At 37.4% G+C, this 15482-nt stretch overlaps 1 protein-coding gene across 1 annotated transcript in view; it reads left to right on the plus strand.

Moving 5' to 3' along the window:
* IQGAP2 (IQ motif containing GTPase activating protein 2) overlaps positions 1-15482 on the plus strand; it is a 283554-nt gene that overhangs the window by 166742 nt on the left and 101330 nt on the right. The window contains exons 6-9 of the mRNA XM_061189375.1: positions 676-743; positions 1071-1184; positions 1760-1938; positions 4599-4686. Of these exons, the coding sequence (XP_061045358.1) occupies positions 676-743; positions 1071-1184; positions 1760-1938; positions 4599-4686 (449 nt within the window). The remainder of the gene's footprint in view (positions 1-675; positions 744-1070; positions 1185-1759; positions 1939-4598; positions 4687-15482) is intronic.

The raw sequence follows: 15482 nt of genomic DNA on the forward strand, positions 1-15482 counted from the left end.
TTTGGTAGAATTTAGATGTCAGACTCCAGCTTCTTTTGTCAAATTATGGGCAGGTTGGGGACCATCATTGCTTCCTATTGAATTTTTTTAAAATATGTAACTTTGCTCTGCATCTTCCATTTATTAATATATCCACGTCGTGGTTTGTCTTTAACATCATTCCATCCACCAGTAGTCTTGCTACTCTATTTACTCTATTTACTCTATTTACTCTATTTCAGAATGTGTAAAACAAATGTTTCCTCAAGGGATATATGGTACTTGGAGGTGTATATAGGAATGAAAAGGAAAATATAATTTGAGCTATACTCTAAACAAAATAAAATCATGTGTTGATAATATCCAAAGAAATGTTTACTGTGTTTGTTACTTACTGTTTTGTGTTAATTGTGTTCCTTTTGCCCCCTACAACTGGGTGATTAGGTTAGTTGGCCCTGTGGAAGTGCTGTGTACTACAGAGGACCAGTCTTTGGGACATTGACTGGGGTTCTAGTCTTGGTCCCACTAGGGACTGTGTTACCTCGGGACTCAGTTTCCTCATCTGTAAGATGAATGGATTAGATGAGATGATCTCTTCGGTGTTTCTCAACTAAAAAAGCCCTTAAGATTTATGTAATTTCTAGCTCTAAGATCTACATGATAAAGTTTCTGACAGTTCTATGGTTTCTCTTTCAGTTTGTATCTGTTCAAACTAGGAATTGCACCCCAGATCCAGGATTTGTTGGGCAAAGTAGACTTCACAGGTACTACTCCTTATCTTGGTAATTTTTTACAGTATGGTTATTAAAAAAATGTAGCAATAATTTTTTTCATTTTTATATTATTGATTCCCTTTTTTTTTTTCTTATATTGATCAGAGGAGAAAACTTGCTTATTATCTTGTTTATACTCTTTTGGGTTTCTGTTTCCCGACATTTGTGAAATGAGAAACCAAGGCTGGCTTCTTCCTAAGGTTCTTGTTTAGAACTGACCCCACGTTCTTGATGAAGACATTTCTTAACACAAATATATTCATTCCTGCCTCCATCTCTGTGGCTTTCATTGATTTTTTTGTTGTTGTTCTTTTTCAGAGGAGGAAATCAGTAATATGAGAAAGGAGCTTGAGAAATATGGAATACAGATGCCACCTTTCAGCAAAATAGGTGGTATTCTGGCTAATGAACTGTCCGTGGATGAAGCTGCACGTAAGTCTACTTAAAATTCAAACTTGCCAATGACGTGAGACTTACCTATTCTTGATTTTGGTTATAAGAAATAGAATATTTAGAAGATATTATAAGCAGCCTAAAATTTTTTATTATATGTATTATAGATGGTTAATTAGAACACATCAGAACATAACCAAGTAATTAACTTTGGACTCTAGACATCCACTTGTGTAATGTGATTTAAGACGTTACAGTAATGTCTTCATTCTCCAAAACATTTCTCTGCTATGTCCTTAAATTTCAGTGGCAGGATACTCACTGTTGTGAGTCTTTCCGTGTCAACCACATAGTACTTGATTCATTTTAGACGTTCAGTGCAAGTCGAATAAATGAATATGCATTACATAACAGACACCGAGACAGGACCCAAGATAGATGGGCAGGTGGGGAGGTTGTCAGAGGGATGCTTTGTGATGTGTCTGAGGTCTCTTTGTTGAATGCTTTATCGGACCCCAAGAAAGAAAGTAAAACTGCTTAAGTTCTGCAGGGCCAGTACACCTGCCCATGTTGTCTTTTGTTGATAAAGTTCTTTTTTTCTCTTTGCTTTGCAGTGCATGCTGCAGTTATAGCCATTAATGAAGCTATTGAAAAAGGAATAACCGAGCAGACCATTATAACACTAAGAAACCCAAATGCAGTTTTGACTTTAGTGGATGACAACCTTGCACAGGAATATCAGAAGGAACTCTGGGAAGCCAAGAAGAGAAAAGAGGAAAATGCAAGGCTGAAGGTATTCAATGAGATTCTGAGTGATCAATACAGTAATAAGCATAGTTATGCATTGCTAGTTTGAAAAAGCTGTAATGTTACAAGGGATTTTATTTTTTTAATTTTATTTATTTTTGGCTGCGTTGGGTCTTCGTTGCTGCATGCGGGCTTTCTCTAGTTGTGACAAGTGGGGGCTACTCTTTGTTGCGGTGCGCAGGCTTCTCATTGCAGTGGCTTCTCTTGTTGCGGAGCGTGGGCTTCAGTAGTAGCAGCACACGAGCTCAGTAGTTGCAGCACGCGGGCCCTAGAGCACGTGGACTTCAGTAGTTGTGGCACGTGGGCTCAGTAGTTGCGGCACACGGGCTCAGTAGTTGCGGCACACGGGCTCAGTAGCTCCGCAGCGTGTGGGATCTTCCCAGACCAGGGATCGAACCCGTGTCCCCTGCATTGGCAGGTGGATTCTTAACCACTGCGCCAGCAGGGAACTCCCAGCAAGGGATATTTTTAAATTCGCTGGCTGTGGTCTCTCTAGCCACAGGCCATTGGTTTGGGTGAAATGTAAGGGTTAAAGAAGACCATGCACTCCATAAGGAAATTAGGTTTCTTTTTATGATGAATATTACAGGTCACAACGATGGAAGGTCATGTTGAAAACTTACCTAGAAGGTGTAGAAGCAGCAGATAAAGATCTTCCCTTGTTGGGTATCACCAACCTTGTAGTAGCCGGCTTACCTTCAGATTTATTACTAGAGGCTAATAATTGGGTTTGGTGAAGTTTAGAGAAGATGTTTTTGAATCCACTTTCCTCATATTTTCCCTATAGTTTCCCCTCATATTTGAGGAAGTGGTTTCTCTCCTCGACAAAGCAGCCGGCTCCTGATCCTCACTTCATATAGCCCACCTCCTGTCTTATTAAAAACTTTGGGGCTTCCCTGGTGGTACAGTCGTTAAGAATCCGTCTGCCAATGCAGGGGACATGGGTTCGAGCCCTGGTCCGGGAAGATCCCACATGCCGCGGAGCAACTAAGCCCGTGTGCCACAACTACTGAGCCTGCACTCTAGAGCCCGCGTGCCACAACTACTGAAGCCCACGCACCTAGAGCCCGTGCTCTGCAACAAGAGAAGCCACCACAATGAGAAGCACGTGCACAGCAACGAAGAGTAGCCCCCGCTCGCCGCAACTAGAGAAAGCCCACGCAGCAACGAAGACCCAATGCAGCCAAAAATAAAAAATAATAATAATTAAATAAATAAATTTATTTTAAAAAAAACCAAAAAACTTTGCACTCAGATTCCACTTCCTCGCCAACTTTCCTCTCCTTCAACTCTTGCCATATCAGCTTCAGCTCTGTTACCCAAAGTAACCCGTTTATCCTAACCTTTTCTCAGTGGGTGGCTTCTGCCAGCATTGGCACACTTGCCTCACGCTGCCCCGCCTGCCTTAGATTGCCTGCCCCCCTGCCTTCTATGCTTGTGGTTCTCTTGTGCATCTTTTAATGTCTCTGCCTATTCCTCCCTCCAAATATAGGGATTCTTCCAAGTCTGTCATTGAATCACTCCTCTCTCTGTTCTTCCTCCATTGAGCTTATCCACTTGTTGAAGAAATCAGCCGTCAGCTTGCTACCAGGCCCCACTAAAGCTCCTCCAGATACCTTCATCTCTGTGTCCCACTGGCTTTGCTCCCCACCACATCAGAAGGGTGCTCATCTTCACCCTGCCCTTCTCCTATGCATGCCTCTTGCTGACTTCCCTTTGGAATGACTCCCACATTGTTTCAGAACTCTTTTTATGTCCCCCATGTCCCATCCATCACTGCCTTCTGCTGCCTTTTCTTGACAGGCTGACCTCCCTCACCTACCTTCTAGTTCCACCGCTCTTGCCTCGGCCCTGTCCCTCCTGACCTTGTCTCAGGGCTCTCTCAGCACCTTCCCCATGGGTCCCCCTGCTTCCTATCATTCTCCAGGCCAACCCCTCTCAGAGCTAAGGTTGCAAAATTAATCTTTAGCTACAGATCTGATGTCATCCCACCAGAAACCTCCCCTGATTCCCTACTGCAGGTAGAGGTCCTTCTGTTGGCCTTAAAAGGCTCCAGGATTCCCAACCTACCTCCCCATCTTTTTGGCTAACCCTGGACACACACTCTGTGCTATAGCCCGACATGCCAAGCTTTCCCACCTTTGTGACCAAATCCTGTTGTCTACATCCTGCTCTCTCCTCTCCGCCTTGAATATTACTCTCTTCCTTCAGACCCTCCTCAACCGTTGTCTCTTCTTAAAATTTTCTTTCCAACCAAGTATGTCCTTCCCTAGAATATATTTTGTTCTGCTGTGTATATTTATTATTTGTGTTCTTGATTTTGTTAGACTGAATGAGATGAAATTGCCAATAATCATCTGGTTTTGATCTACAAAAAAATGGCAGTATCAAGTGGTCCAACCTAATGTTTTGCACATTAGACAATTAGTCTTTTACAGAGAGTCACTGGGTCTGTTGTTCATCTTTGTAACCCTTGGCGGCATAGCTAACCCTAGTGCCCTGCACAGATCAGGCACTCTTAAATGCTTGTATTGAGTTCACATGAATATTAGCAAATGGTTTTTAGTACTCTTTAAGTTTTTGCTTTTGAATATCGAGCTTTGGAAACATTTAACTTCAGGAATCAATGAAACCTTTGTTTTGCAGAATAACTGTATTTCAGAAGAAGAAAGAGATGCATATGAAGAATTGTTGACACAAGCAGAAATCCAAGGCCATATCAATAAAGTCAACAGTGAGTAATGGATCATATGAAGGAAATGGATACTTCTAGAAGATGCAAATTTTGCTTATCCAAATCCCAGCAAAACTCTTAATTTGTATCCTTGTAAAAGTGCCTGATATGATGAAAAATCCACTAAAAGTCAGTGTTGCTCTTAATTCTGGTGTATCATCTCCCAGTTTTCCATGGAGCTTTTCTGGCTGTCTTGTCCCCAGTCCATGCAAAGTATCTCAAAGCATCTTGAAGCTAGTTTGACTGTACCTTCCTGTTTCATCATAGGTACAGTGTATGTCATATTTTGAACCTGTCTCTTATTGGGCTAATCTTAAAGGTTATTTAGTAATGATTATGAGTTAAAAATTGTCATTCCTTGCCCGTGATCATGTTATGGCATTCGATTGGAACCGTAAAAGCTATTATTGACACCTCTGCTTTTTATTACTTCCCAATCATTAGTCTGTAGTTTGTAAGAATTGTTTTCTTACCGCTTTTGTAGCTTTGGTGCAAGTGAATAAGACTTGACAGGTCTATAAATCACATGATGGCAGGTTTGAATCCCACATCCCTGAGACGCTATGGAGTCACACAGGACAATTCTCCTTGGTACCTAGTTGTGTGACTATAAAGAACAGAAAACTTGGGTAATTAAAATAAGTATATGCAAGTTTAGATACATTAATTTCTTTATTAGTCTTTTTCCTCTCTCTAATAAAATTTATTTTTACTTGAGGCAGTAAGGAATTCTCTTTGGCATTTATGTCCCCTAGGTCAACCTAAATAACCCATATATACCCAAAAAACAAATACATCAAAGACCAGTTAGCCCATGTAATTTAATAAAACATCCGAACCATCTGCCAAGTTTAAATTTGGGGTGTCCACTAATTCCAGTAGTCCTAAACCCTCATCGTAACCTCCTAGATGAGCTTTGAATGTTCTTTATGGCTCTTACCACCTTCAAGGAAACGCACACCTATAGGTGTTACCCAGGAGTTCACTCCTAAGTTGCTGGTAGAGACATATTTTAAAGGCTTCAAACAGTGATCAAGGAGGCCCAGAGAAAATTGATAGAAAGGTCTAGGAGTTAACAACTGAGTGGGTTTGAGAATTTACCTCCATTTATGACTGTGGAGAGCGCTAGGATAACATTTTTTTAAGGGAACAGCTTGACGTTTTGAGATGTGTGTTCCTATTCTTTTATTCTTATTAAATTTTGAACATGTTGGTGATGATACATGAAGCACAGTTTCAAGTTTCTCTTTCTGCTCTGTTTGAAAAGTGAGAATTTCATTACGCTTGGCAGAAATGAATTACAGGAAGAAACTAATATTGCCAGCAATACCTGAGGTTCATAAGCTAAGTGGGGAAATGGTTCCATAGCTTTGTGCCAGCCTTTGTTTTTGAAATGCTTATAACCACTAAAATAGATTTATTTTTCATGTTAAATAAAATGCCTTATATAACTGTTTCAATACTCTACTAAATGACATAATTTCCTGACCACAAATTTGATGCCAAATAGACTATACTTTTTTCTTCCACTTTCAAGTAGGAGTCATGAGATGATCTGCTCTAATGCATAACCAGCTAAAATTATGAAGGGCATTGCAGTGTTTAATGGCTTTACATGCTTAGAACATGATTATTCTGAAGGTTTTGATCTCTCCCCATTGGAAAATTTATGGTCCAGTAATACTAAAAATAGTCTTGAAAAAAATCCTCTAAAGCATACTTTAGCCAGTGACATGACAATGAGAAATTGTTTGCTTTAAAATATGTCAGTGTAACTACTTGACAAGCTTTTCCCCAACCATAGAGCTTATTATATTAAAATGTTAAGGTGTCTACACTTGTAGCAGCCATGGTAATGGCAGAAGTGAAAACTTCAATGGTAATATCACGAAATCTGTTGTCAGGGGCTTCAGGTTTGTTTGAACTGCGATCATTTAACTTTGGTGTTTGGTACATGCATTTCATTCATTACATATATTCTGTTAAGATTAGGGCTTGAAATTTTGTTAAATGCAGAGTGTAAAAGAGTGGTTAAGCTTACTTTATTTTTTTAGAAGAAATGGTTCCTTAAGAGTGTTTTAAAGGATATAATTTTTCTCGTAATATTTTACCATCCAGTTTTCCAAACTCATATAATAGAGTTTTCAAAGGTGAAGCAAGATCCTATTCAGAGTAATCAGAGACACAACTGCAAGGCCTTGGATAGCTTTAACAGAGCAGCAAACACGACAAACAACTGTTGACCTTCCTTTCTGGAATTCTTTCATTGATCATACTAGTTCTAAGAATAGAAAAAAGTGTTTGGGTTCTTAGGGTCTTATTCTAACTTATTCTAAAAGTGTAAATTTTCTGGGGTGTGGCATGAAAGGTTGCATTAGTTGTATTTCCTGCTATTGAATGATGTGTCTCAGTAGAAAAGTTATTGAGCATAGCTCCTTGTGAATATAGTTAGAGAAGATAAATTGTCATCTGTTAAAAAGGGTTAGAATAATCTTAGCTGTAGTCTAGTCATGTATTAGGGAGACAGACTAATCCTTGAAAAGATCTACAAATGTATAGGTCTGTGTTATTTCTACTACCCTGAAGCCTTCTTTATAGGGCAAAATCCTGCTGGTTCTGTCCAGTTTGCTATTGCCTGGTGGCAGAGTTCATTACTCATTCTTCTATTTGGTCAGCAATTCCATTTCTGTTTTCTGGAAACTATAGTGAATTTACTGTTCCAATCACCCTGCATTTGGTCACTAAAATTTGGGTCTTTATAATCTGAACATTATAACTGGTAGAGACGTCACAGAGCCTCTGGTTGGATCAGATGATGTAAGCCAAGGCATTTCTGTGATCAGGGCCTTTTTTTTTTTTTTTTTTTTTTAAGGTTGAATGATACGGTAGTCCCCCCCTTATCCACAGTTTCTTTTTTTGCAATTTCAGTTACCTGTAGTCAACTGCGGTCTGAAAATATTAAATGGAGAATTCCAGAAATAATTCATAACTTTTAAATTACATGCTGTTCTGAGTAGCATGATGAAATCTTGCACCATTCCACCTGGCATGTGAATCATCACTTTGTCCAGTATATCCTGCCCTTTAGTCACTTAGTAGCCATCTCAGTTACCGGATTGTCTGGTACCGTAGTGCTTGTGTTCAAGTCACCCTTATTTTACTTAATAATGGCTCAAAAGCTCAAGAGTAGTGGTGCTAGCAATTCAGATATGCCAAAGAGAAGCTGTAAAGTGCTTTCTTTAAGTGAAAAGGTGAAAGTTCTCGACTTAATAAAGAAAGAAAAAAATTGTATGGTGAAGTTGCTAAGATCTACAGTAAGAACGAATTTTCTGTGACATTGTGAAGAAGGAAAAAAATCTGTGCTAATTTTGCTGGTGGACCTTCAACTGTAAAAGTTAAGGCCACTGTGTATGATAAGTGCTTAGTTAAGATGGAAAAGGCATTAAATTAGTACAATAAAACATTCTGAGTAGGCAGGATCAAGATGGTGGATTAGGAAGGCCCTGAGCTCACTTCCTGCCAAGGACACACCAAGACTACAACAACATATAGAACAACTCTCTCTGAGAATGACCTGAGGACTAGCAGAACAGCTCTTATAAAATTAAGGATATAAAGGAAAAATGGATAAACAACAAGGTCCGACTGTATAACACAGGGAACTATATTCAGTATCCTGTAATAAACCATAATGGAAAAGAATATGAAAAAGAATATATATATATGTATGTATACATGTATACATACATATATAACTGAATTACTTTGCTGTACAGCAGAAACTAACCCAACATTGTAAGTCAATTATAGTTCAATATAATAAAAATTTTTTAAAAAGGATATAAGGGGAAAACCACATCAAGACAAGGAGGAGAGAAAGAGAAGTGATCTAGTCTGCACCCATACCCCCAGTGTGTGACCCACAGATGGAAAGGAAGGTCACAAACATGGAGGTCCTCCCTAATGAGCAAGGGCTTCAAGCCCCACATTGGGCACTCCAGCCTTGGGGACCAGCACCAGGAAGATGAGCCTACTTATCTGCTTTTTGAAAACCAGTGGGGCTTACTACCAGGAGAGCCAGAGGGCTGATGGAAACCCAGACGCCCTCTTAAAGGGTTCATGCACGTACTTACTTGCTCTGAGTGCCAGCACAGAGACAGCATATTGAAAAGTGCCTGGTGCTCTGTCCAGCCTACCAAGGCTGCACCAGCATGCCCCCTAATCTAACTCTGGCTTCAACATATACAGACTGCATAGGAGCACTCCTACATAAGGGCACACCTTGAAGACCAGGAGAGATACCTGTTTTGCCTAATTCATAGAGACAAACACAGAAAGTCAAAGAAAATGAGGAAAATGTTCCAAATGAAAGAACAAGGTAAAACCTCCAGGGGTGGGAGAACCCTAATGAAGTGGACTTAAGTAACTTTTATGATAAACAGTTCAAAGTAACAGTCATTAAAATGCTCACTGAACTTTGGAGAAAAATAGAGGAACACAGTGAAGCTTCAACAAAGAATTAGAAAATATAAAAAGAACCAATCAAAGCTGAAGAATATAATTACTGAAATGAAAAATAAATTAAAGGGAATCAACAGCAGATTATGTGATACAGAAGAACACATAAGCATCCTGGAAGACAGAATAGTGGAAATCACCCAATCAGAATATCCATAAGACAAAATTTTTAAAAATAGGAATCGTTTAGGGGACCTTTGGGACAACATCAAGTGTACTAACATTAGCATTATAGGGGTTTAGAAGAAGAGAAAGAAAGGGGCAATGTGTTTGATGAAATAATGGCTGAAAACTTCCATAACCTGGGAAAAGAAACATATCCAGGTCCAAGAAGCACAGAGAGTCCCAAACAAAATGAACCCAAAGAGATCCACACCAAAACATGTCATAATTAAAATGGCAAAATTTAAAGATAGAGAATTTTAAAGGCAACAAGGGAAAACAAAGAGTCACACTTGAGGGAACCCCCATGAGGCTATCAGCTGATACTTCAGCAGAAACTTTGCAGGCCAGAATGGAGTTGCATGATATATTTAAACTGCTGAAAGGAAAAACATAAACAAAAACAAAACAAACAAAACCTACAACCAAGAATACTGTACCAGGCAAAGTTATCCTTCAGAACTGAAGGAGAGAGAAAGAATTTCCCCAATAAGCAAAAACCAAAACAGGTCATCACCATTAAACTCACAAGAAATGTTAAAGGATCTTCTTTAACAAAACAAACAAAAAACAAAACCAAACAAAAAACCCAGCAAAACCAAAACCAAAGAAAGGCAATAACAAGAAATAAGAAAATACATGAAGGGAAAAATCTCACTAGTAAAGGCAAATACATTTGACCCTTGAACAACACAGGTTTAAACTGTGTGGGTCCACTTATACATGAACTTTTTTTTCAATAAGTACATTCAGTACTACATGATCTGAGGTTGGTTGAATGCACAGATGTGGAACTGTGGATACAGAGGGCTGACTATGGGACTTGAGTGTCTTCAGATTTCTGTATCCACGGCAGGCCCTGGAACCTTCTCCCATGTATACCAAGGGACAACTGTATGTGGTAAAGGCAGTGGATCAACCACTTAAAAAGCTAGTTGAGGGTTAAAAGGAAAAAGTCATAAAATCAACTGTAACTACAATAAGTTATTAAAGGATACACAAAAAGATGTAAAATATGACATCAAAAACAAAATGTGGAGGGGGAGTAAAACATGTAGACCTTTTACAATGTATTTGAATTTAAATGACTAGAGCAAGAGATACGTTGAGATCTATATATATGTATGTATATAAACTTCATAGTAACCACAAACCAAAAAAAAAAAAAAGATAAAGAAGAGAAAGGAACCCAAACATAACACTAAACAAAATCATCAAACCACAGAGTTTAAAAGAAAAGAATAGAGAAGAACTACAAAAACCACCAGAAAACAAATAACAAAATGGCAATAAGTACATACCTATCTATAATCACTTTAAATGTAAATGAACTAAATGCCCCAATCAAAAGACATAAGGTGGCTGAATTGATTTAAAAAAAAAAATCCCTATCTCTTTGCTGCCTACAAGAGACTCACTTCAGAGATAAAGACAACAGAGACTGTAAGTGAAGGGTAGGAAAAAGATACTCCATGCAAAGAGAAATGGGAAAAAAAGCAGGGGTAGCAATACACATGTCAGACAAAATAGACTTTATTTATTTATTTATTTAACATCTTTATTGGAGTATAATTGCTTTACACTAGTGTGTTAGTGTCTGCTTTATAACAAAGTGTATCAGCTATACATGTACACATATCCCCATATCTCTTCCCTTTTTTGTCTCCCTCCCTCCCACCCTCCCTATCCACACAGGGAGGGGGAAGGGTAATCTGGGACAAAGTGAGAGAGTGGCATGTACATATATACCCTGCCAAATGTAAAACAAAATAGACTTTAAAACAAAGATTATAACAAGAGATAAGGAAGGACGTTACATAATGATAAAGAGGTCAATCCAAGAGGAGGATGTAATATTTAAACATATATACATCTAACATAGGAGCATCTAAATATATAAAGCAAATATTAACAGACATAAAGAGAGAAATTGACAATAATACAATAATAGTAGGAAACTTTAACACCCTACATACATCAATGGACAGAACATCTAGACCAAAAATCAATAAGGAAACAGTGGCCTTAAATGACTCATTAGACCAGATGGACTTAATAGATACCTACAGAACATTCTATCCCAAAACTGCAGAATATGCATTCTTTTCAAGTGCACAGGAAACATTCTCCAGGACAGATCACATGCTAGGCCACAAAGCAAGTCTCAGCAAATTTAAGAGGATAGAAATTATATCAAGCATCTTTTCTTACCGTAATGGTATAAAACTAGAAATCAATTCCAGGAAGAAAACTGGAAAAAACACAAACATGTGGAGACTAAACAACATGCTACTAAAAAAACCAATGGGTCAGTAAGGAAATCAAAAAATAGCTTGAGATGAATGAAAATAGAAATACAACTTGCCAAAATTATGGGTCATAGCAAAAGCAGATCTAAGAGGGAAGTATATAGGAATACAGGCCTATTTCAAGAAAGAAGAAAAATCTCAAATTAACAACCTAAGTTTACACCTAAAGGAATTAGAAAAAGAAGAATAAACAAAGCCCAAAGTTAGTAGAAGGAAAGAAATAACAACGATCAGAGTAGAAATAAATGAAATAGAGACCAAAACAAAACAAAAAGAACCCAGTAGAAAAGATCAGTGAAACTAAGAACTGTTTTTTTCAAAAGATAAACAAAATTAATAAACCCTTAGACTCAATCAAGAAAAAAAGAAGACCCAAATCAATAAAATTAGAAGTAAAAGAGAAGTTACAACTAATATTACAGATATACAAAGAATCATAAGAGAATACTACAAAGAATTATAAGCCAAAGTGGACAACCCAGAAGAAATGTATAAATTCCTAGAAACATAAAATCTTCCAAGACTGAATTAGGAAGAAAAAGAAAATCTGAACAGACTGATCACTAGTAATGCAATTGAGTCAGTAATTTAAAAAAAAACAAAAACTCCCAACAAACAAAAATCCAGGATCAGACAGCTTCACCGGTGAATTCTACTGAACATTTGCAGAAGAGTTAATACCTGTCCTTCTCAAATTATTCCAAAAAATTGAAGAGGAGGAAACACTACAAATTCATTCTATGAGGGCAGCATTACTCTGATACCAAAACCTGACAAAGACACTGCAAAAAAAGAGAAGATTACAGGTCAGTATTCCTGATGAACATAGATGCAAAAACCCTCAACAAAATATTAGCAAACTGAATTCATCAGTACATTAAAAGGATCATACATGATGATCAAGTGGAGTTTATTCCAGGGATGTGAGGATGGTTCAATATGCACAAACCGATCAACATGATATACCATATTAACAAAATGAAGGCTAAAAATCACATGATGATATGCAGAAAAAGCATTTGACAAAATCTCTCAACAAAGTGGGTGGGGAGGGAACATACCTCAACATAATAAATGCCATTTACGACAAACCCAGAGCTAACATCATACTCAGTGGCGAAAAGCTGAAAGCTTTTCCTCTAAGATCAGGAATGAGACAAGGATGCCCATCTCACCACTTTTATTCAACATGGTATTGGAAGCCCTAGCCACAACACCGGATAAGAAAAAGAAATAAAAGGCATCCAAATTGGAAGGGAAGAAGTAAAACTGTCACTACTTGCAGGTGAAATGATTCTGCATATATAATACTCTAAAGACTCCACCAAAAAACCATTAGAACTAATACATGAATTCAGTAAAGTTGCAGGATACAACATTAATATAGAGAATCTGTTGCATTTCTATGCACTAATAATGAACCATCAGAAAGAGAAAACAAAACAATTTACAGTTGTATCAAAAAAATCTAATACCTAGGAATAAATTGAACCAAGGAGGTGAAAGACCTGTATTCTGTAAACTAGAAGACATTAATGAAAGAAATAATGCACAAATAAATGGGAATATATTTCATTTTCATGAATTGGAAGAATTAATATTGTTAAAATGTCCATTCTACCCAAAGCAATCTACAGATTCAATGCAATCCCTATCAGAATACCCGTGGCATTTTTCACTGAACTAGAAAACATAATACTAAAGTTTGTATGGACCTACAAAAGACCCCAAATTGCCAAAGCAATCTTGAGAAAAACAACAAAGCTGTGTCATCCTCCCTGGCTTCAAACTCTACTACTGTAATAATCAAAACAGTACGGTATTGGCACAAAAACAGACACACAGATCAATGGGACAGAATAGAGAACCCAGAAATAAACCCATATACATATGGTCAATTAATCTATGAAAAAGGAGGCAAGAATATACAACAGAGAAAGACAGTGGTGTTGGGAAAACTGGACAGCTACATGTCAAAGGATGAAACCAGGCCATTTTCTCATGCCTTATACAAAAATAAATTCAAAATTGATTAAAACTTAAATGTAAGACCTGAAACCATGAAACTTCTAGAAGAAAACATAGGCAGTGCGCTCTTTGACATTGGTCTTAGCAATATTTTTTTGGATCTATCCCCTGAGACAAGGGAAACAAAAGCAAAAATAAACAAATGGAACCATATCAAACTAAAAGCTTTGGCACAGGAAGGGAAACCATTAACAAAACGAAATGGCATTCTACTGAATGGGAGAATATAGTTGCAAATGATATGACCAGTAAGAGGATAATACCAAAATACATAATGAACTCATACAACTCAGTCTCAAAAAGCAACCATCTAATTTAAAAATGGGCAGAGGACCTGAATAGGCATTTTTTCAGAGAAGACGTACAGATACCAACAGGTACATGAAAAGATACTCAACATTACTAATGAAAAGGGAAATGCAGATCAAAACCATGATCAGGGATCAACTCACATCTGTCAGAATGGCTATCATCAAAAAACAAGAAATAACAAATTGTGGTGAGGATGTGGAGAAAAGGGAACCCTGTGCACTGTTGGTAAATATAAATTGGCAGAGCTGCTATGGAAAACAATATGGAGTTTCCTCAAAGAATTAAAAATGGAACCTACACAATTGCACTCCTGGATATTTATACAAAGAAAATGAAAACACTAATTCAAAAAGATGCATATACCCCAATGTTATTGTAGTATTATTTTAAATAGCCAAGATATGGAAGCAACCTAAGTATCCATCAACAAATGAGTGGATAAAGATGTGGTGTATATATATATACAATAGAATATTACTCAGCCATAAAAAAAAAAAAAGAATGAAATCTTGCCATTTGTGACAACATGGTGGACCTGGAGTGTATTATGCTAAGTGAAATAAGTCATACCGAAAAAGACAAATACTATGTGTTTTCATGTATGTGTGGAATCTAAAAAACAAAACAAATGAATAAATAAAACAGAAACAAAATCATAGACACAGAGAACAAACTAGTTGTTGCCAGAAGGGAGGTGGATGGGATGGGAGAAATAGGTAAAGGGGATTAAGAGGTACAAACTACCAGTATAAAATAAAGAAGTCATTAGAATGTAAGGTACAGCACAGGGAATATAGTTAATAATATTATAATAACTTTGGTATATAATCTGTAAAAATATTGAATCACTATGTTGTACACCTATAAATAGTATGATATTGTAAGTCAACTATACCTCAATAAAAAAAAGATATTTTGAGAGACCACTTATGTTATTATAATTCTTTTTATTATTAGTTATTGTTGTTAATCTTTTTACTTTACCTAACTTATAAATTAAGCTTTATCACAGGTGTGTATATACAGAAAAAAAACAGTACATAAATGGTTTGGTACTATCCATGGTTTCAGGCATCCACTGGGGTTCTTAGAACTATACTAACACATGGGACTACCATGCTAACACAGAATTATATAATCATATGAATTCTGGTTGTAATATTTTTTAAAACATATCTGAAATTATTTTTCCCTAAGAATCACACTTTACAGAACACAAGAGATGAGAGCATGTTTGGAGAACTAATATTTGGAGAATATTTGGAGAACTAATAACCATTCCATATCAAGCAGCAGTGTGTCCAAGTGCCTCCTGTGGGTTTCCCATGGTGCTTATTCAGAGGGAGGATAGAGCCATAGGGCAAGTCCTTGCTTCTCTGGTCTTCACATGTCTTTAATCTCCTTGGGGAGGCAGTGCTTACACACAAAGAGCCATAAAGAGCAATGCCTGCAGGATGCACATGGCCC

This window comes from Eubalaena glacialis, chromosome 4, assembly GCF_028564815.1.
Source record: "Eubalaena glacialis isolate mEubGla1 chromosome 4, mEubGla1.1.hap2.+ XY, whole genome shotgun sequence".
NCBI lineage: Eukaryota > Metazoa > Chordata > Mammalia > Artiodactyla > Balaenidae > Eubalaena > Eubalaena glacialis.